The sequence below is a fragment of the Myripristis murdjan genome, chromosome 22 (assembly GCF_902150065.1).
Source record: "Myripristis murdjan chromosome 22, fMyrMur1.1, whole genome shotgun sequence".
Taxonomy (NCBI): Eukaryota; Metazoa; Chordata; class Actinopteri; order Holocentriformes; family Holocentridae; genus Myripristis; species Myripristis murdjan.
The window spans coordinates 19427677-19433676 of NC_044001.1; the positions used below are offsets into that span (position 1 = coordinate 19427677).

The 6000-nt window shown below is 46.2% G+C and overlaps 1 protein-coding gene across 2 annotated transcripts in view; it reads right to left on the reverse strand.

Moving 5' to 3' along the window:
• LOC115380705 (cysteine rich transmembrane BMP regulator 1 (chordin-like)) overlaps window positions 1-5399 on the reverse strand; it is a 36584-nt gene extending 31185 nt beyond the window's left edge. For both annotated transcript variants that reach the window (XM_030081879.1, XM_030081878.1), the window contains exon 1: window positions 4677-5399. In XM_030081879.1, coding sequence (XP_029937739.1) covers window positions 4677-4974 — 298 coding nt within the window. In that variant the 5' untranslated portion in view covers window positions 4975-5399. The remainder of the gene's footprint in view (window positions 1-4676) is intronic.
• Between the last annotated feature and the right edge of the window lie 601 nt (window positions 5400-6000).

Genomic DNA, 6000 nt, shown 5'->3' on the forward strand with positions numbered 1-6000 from the left:
TTTTATATCAAACAGAAAATATCTACATGTCGTGTGCATCATTTTATAAACTTTTTAATGTGATTCAACAGGTCTTTATTTTGTATCTTTGGAAACCCTGGGCTCACTTGAATTTAAAATTGAGGGTTTGAACAAAGCTCAGCAAGGCAACTGATGCCTAACCGACCAATGGGACAAGCAGAACTGATGGAAATGGATTTTAGATTGGCTTGGATTTGACTGGATTGAGAAAGATGCTTAGTGGTGGTACAGGTGGAGAGTATCACATATCTAAGATTGCAGGCCGTCTCTTGCATGCACCGTTGATGTGCTAATAGGTCAGCCCGCACACAGCCTCTGTTGCAACACACTGGTAGCACCATTATTCAAGTGACCACTGTATTTCCCTCCTCCCCCTTCGCCTTGCCATGGTACTTTGGCGGCTGAACCCATTTTGAGCACATTTGTTTGCTTTTGTTCCACAGTATGGGGCCCTCCCAGGGTTTCCATCACTGCTGGCTGCTGGAACGCCTGTTACATCAAAGCCACTTGCACCATTGTTCCCTTGTCCCTTGCCTGGCAAGCTGTACCCCCCTGACATGCCACCTTGAAGTTCAGCCCCACTTGGTCAAAAATGTGTATGATAAAAAGAAGAGGAGAAGGGAGAGAGTAAGGAGCAAATAACCACCAAAGTCCTGGGATCAAAGGACCCCCACATGCGTATCAGCCATGAATGTTTTCTTCACATTTACACACACACACACACACACACACACAAATTACTCTTCTTCATGGTTCTCACTGACCAATAAGGGTGACCCATTTAGTGCCCACAGACAGCAGGGCAGACAGGGTGAGACACACCGAGTAACCCTTTGCCAAGGACGTGACTCCAGAGCCTCAATCAACACTGCTGGGTCCTGGCGGCGGTTCATCAAAATGATCTGAATTTTCTCTCTGATGAGCTATGCACCAGAACGATGCATCGCAGGAATGCAACAGGCTATAACCATTCCACACATTCTTCAGCGATTCATAGAAAGAGCACCTAGCTGCTCCGCTGTACCGACCTACCTGAGAGGAAGCATCATAAAACCAGAATCCTTTTCATTCTCGGTTAGGGGCTGGAGAAACAATAATGGGATGATTCAAAATGACCGGATAGGAATGGAATTCCATGGCTTCCCTTTTAAGCACTGTAAATAATAACGATAATAATAAAAGGCATATGTTGATTTGTATTAATCCAAAACAGATATTGCTTTGTGGGAAAAAAACATGTTTTATCTGCGATGAGTTATGCAGCTTAAGTAAATCAATATGACTGTAGAGGTAAACATCCTGGGCAGGACTGCAAACTATTTTTTTTCCAGGTTTGCAGGTTATACAGATGTGACTCCTGGGAATACTTTCTCAGCATATATTTGAATAATGGTAACATAAATGATGGAAGATGTTCACAATCATAAGGCCCCGTGGTAACACAGTTAGGTAAAGGGGAGGAGGAGACAATGGAAATGTGTCCTTTGACCAGAGCACCTTCACCCTGGGCAGCCTGGGTTGTTTGCGGCTTTTGCAGACAGTCGACTAGACAAGCAGCCTTTTCAGCACACCCCAACTTCCCTGCCTCACCAGAACTTTCCCTGTGATTTCCTTTCACCCTAAAATCACCCTCACCTCCAAAGTTTTTCCATCCAGAGGCTTTCCTGTGTCTGGGAGGGTATTTTCATTGAAATTCTGTTGGTGGACGTCTATGTGGGGTGCTAAATCTGGCATGCCGAAGAGCGAGGAAGGAGTCAGGGGGAGGCAGACAAAATTAATGAAAGGTTTGGCATGGGGGACAGGCTGACATTCACAAATTATGAGTTTGACTCTACTCAATGGGTCTGCTCTAATCTGGACACCCCAGCGTTGTCCACTTTGGTTACACTCTCATGTGGTCTAGCCTGGTCTGGCCTGGCCTGGTTAGTTTTCGTCTGGGCTTGTTCCAGGAGGCCCTGGCCTGGCATGGCTCTAGCCAGGGTCTGCGGCTCTGTCCCAGGGGATTCCTCTCTCAGCCACGGAGACTGCTTGTCTTGGCATCCAGGGCCAGGATGGGAAAGCTGACCTCTGGAGGCCCTCTGGCTGATAGCGAGCTAAAAAGGAAGTCTTTGAAACATTAGATAATACTGGAGGAAGGGGGAAGTGGACAGCATGTGAAGCACAGTGGATGCAGCGTCCCTTTAAGACAGACGTTCTGTTAGGTGGTATGTTAAGTGGCTCTGGAGCACAGGGGAACTTTGCGTGGGAGGACAGGGACAAGAACACAGTGAGTACGTCAAAACAAAACATTTAGCTGGCAGGACTGAATGATATCACCTGACTGACAGTGTGATCACTGCAGCAGATATGACATGGCAAAAGGCCCAGGGTGCAACACCCAAATGGGTGATACTAATCACATGGAGATTAACAAAAAACTTCCTCTGAGAACAGGTACTTGTAGTCACAACAAGACACTTGAGAAGCACAGCAGAATAAATGTACAGCATGCAGCTTTTACAGACACTTCAAATATCAGTAGTCCTACACATTTTTGAAAGGATTGCACAATTTCTATGCTTACTGCCTACCATAAAAGACAATTTCCATGACAGAAATTTGTCAGCTTCTAGATCTAAATGCCAATTCTTTATTTGTGAGCAAGTGCTTTGAATATCCCTGGTATTGTTTTTGGCGGCAACCATGCCTACGGACTTGTGCAATTAGCTATTTATTATTTAGAGTGAGAATTCCTTCACAGGTTGTTAGACCTGGAAAGCAAAGCTTGGCATTTAGCAGTTGACCATTTTTTAAACAGATTAAGAATTGATTTTCATGACATTTCCAAAACCTTTTGGACATCAGTATCTCTTGTAACTTTTCCAGGTCTGAATTCCAAATTCAACAACTAGTCCAGCATTTCCTTCACCATAAGAGCTTTGAATTGTTTACAAATGACAGGCATTCTAATGTTATTCACTGCATCCAAAAGGAAGATGATATAGCACCATAGCTGGTAAACAATAGGACCTTATTGGAAAATATTCTACATGTCACCTGTGTCATATTCTTGTTATGTTTCCACATCCATAGATATTGACCACCCAGAAAACTGAAGGCGGTGAGCAGGGATCAGAGAGCGGAAACATTTACCCCCTACTCCTGATTGCGAGCCTAATCACTTTAAGACCCTCGCACCAGCTTGAGGAGGGAAATCTGGGATCGGCCTCCAACTAGCCGGCAGCCTACCGACCATGGCCCCTGAAAACACACTGGGAGGTGTTGATTTACCCTCACCTAGACCCTCTGAGGTAGTGTGAATGTGCGTGTTTGTCTTTCTGTTTGTGAGTCAGTGTGTGTGTGGTGTGCCTGAATTAGGGGTCAGCAGCATGCTCCAAGACCCTGGAGCCACGGGACCAGAGGCATGACTCAATCAGAGGAGCCATTAACTCTCCCACCCGTTGCTGCTAATTTGCAGAGGGGATGTTGGGGCATGGAGGCAGAGGATTAGGTCCTCCAGACCCCAGCCTAACCTGTAAACGGAGCACAATCAACAGTAGCGTCTCCTGGGATCGCCTGGGGCCGCAGATCCCTGGAAAACCCTCATGGAGCCCTGACTCGGACCACCCTACTGACGGATGATGGGAGGGCAGGGTCATGGGGATCCGGACACCCTGTGAGTGCTGCTTACTCTCTCCTCTGGTGCTGTCAGTCCCCTTCAATCATCCTGAAACAGGCTGGAGACAGGGCAGGTGGAGGGGCTTGGGGGTCCACCAAATGCCTATTTGTCCCACAGGGAGCCCATTGCTACTTTATTCACCATGTGAGCAACCTGACACCCTACACATGCCTTACCTCAGTTTAACAGGCACACTCTTGAGGCACGTCTCTTTGAAGTTCAGACAGTTACACAAATCATGTGTAAAATGAGCACATCAGACAACGTTACAACAGCCGAGCTCATGACGGAGCAAGCATCAATAGAACGGAATTGCACTGTGGATTGCCAATGAAAACCTGCAGGGGACACTTTTGCAATTGTCCAAGCAAACCCTCAAAACTCACCGATTGTGTAATCGCTTCCAGCCAGCAAAGGACATCTTATTTATTTCAAAATTAAAATAAAACTGTGTCATCCAAATGAACAAACACAATTACCATCAGCAGCTTTTTTCCAGTCGCACAAATGAAAATGGTCATCTTTGTCTCAGCTCGATTCCCTGCCTTCTTATAAATGTCTGGTTGAGTTGTAGCAAAGAGAGCTGAAGTTTACTCGAGCTGACGTGAAACCTGGTGCCAAATTCCTGCTGCCAAACTTATTGTTTTGCTTGTGAGCTGCGAGTGAATAAAGCTTCAAGGAGAAGAAAGAGCAGTTGAACATGACTCCTCTCCTGGCAGTCAAGAGCCCCTCAGACCTGGGGAGCTGCTCCAGGCAGCGAGAGACAAGGTAAACACTGACACAGGCGGTGCAGTCAAGACTTCACTGACACTTGAATAGTGATGCCCTAAAGCTTTTAAAAGGAAAAGGAGACAGTTATCTACTGAGAACAGTCTATGGTGCTTACAATAAATGTGTCCAGATTTATCTCCTATCCCAGTTAAGATGCAACTGAGCACGTTCCCTTCCATAAAACGCCACAGTTTTAATTCTGCCTAGTTTTAACAGACATACCCACCTTTACAAACTCCAATTTCAGGGATTGTCGCAGCTCCGGTTTTGTTGACAGAGGCGCAGGTCAGCCCCAGAGCGCAGTAGCCGTGCGCCCAGTCCTGGCCGCCGCAGGGCTCCCACTCCAGTCGCGTACACTGGTCACAGCATCCGCATGGGTCCCTGGCCAAGGTCCGGCCACCCTCGCAGCCATGCGGGGCTTTCACGGAACACGTCCGGAGATCACACGGCGTACACTCGTGAGCCGAAAGCGCTCGCACCAGGATGAAGAAATTCAACAACGCCACCGAGCACTTGCTGAACATATTTCAAAAGTGAATGCCCTCTGTGAAATTTCCAAAGAAATGTCTCCCTTCTGTCAAATTAGAAGCCACATGAAACCGCTGCTATGTCTATTGAACGTATCTCCAAAGTTGCGAAGTTCTTCTTTACCAAAAAAGAAAAAGAAAAAGAAAAAAAAAAAAAAAAAGGAATGGGGGGAAAAAGTTTTGTGGTGCGCCTTTCCACAAGCGCACTGTTTATTATACACCAGGCACACGCCACTTCACAAGAAAACCACGAGATTAAAAGTGTGCGGATGCGTTATGGGTGGCAGCGATATCCAAAGGCAGCGGCTCAGCGTAAGCAGGTAGACGCACCTCCGAAGTGTCTCGTCTTTTCAGATTAAAGTGTACATCCCAGACGGAGGCGGCGGACATCCAGCGCGGCTTGGTGTTGAGGCTTGCTGACAGCGATACACGGCAGCGCAATGTGGGACCTAAATTGACATACAGGCATATAGAAATTAGTGGTGCCCCCTCCCCTTGACTGACACAAGCACCGACCAGTCACGAAGAGCAAACGGAGGGAGGATTTGAACAGATTTATCCCCACTCTGCAAGTCGTCCCAGTGTTGCGCAATAACGCAACTTTCAGTGTCCTAAATGTTTCTTCTTTAATAAGAAGTAAACCACACCACTTTTGTCATTTAAAAGGCAAACAGCCATTAATATTCGCAAAATCAATAGGACTCTATCTTCGCGCCTTTATTTCACATTGATGCTTTCACATTGTTGCTATGATACATACTCTGAATTTAACTCGGAAAGATTTGTGTCAGCCTAAAAGGGTGGCTAAACTCTATTCTGCAAATAAAAATGGGGTCAGGTTGAGGATGGATTTATCCATCAGTGGGTCCTTATCAACACACATAACACTGTAAATTAACAGAAAGAGTCACTCACTCAGATCATATCTTTTATGTTCACGTTGATCCCTCTATCATGGAGTGAATTTATAGTAACACTCTTGTCACCAACCAAATTGTTCTGGGTCTTTACTGTTCAGCTGTA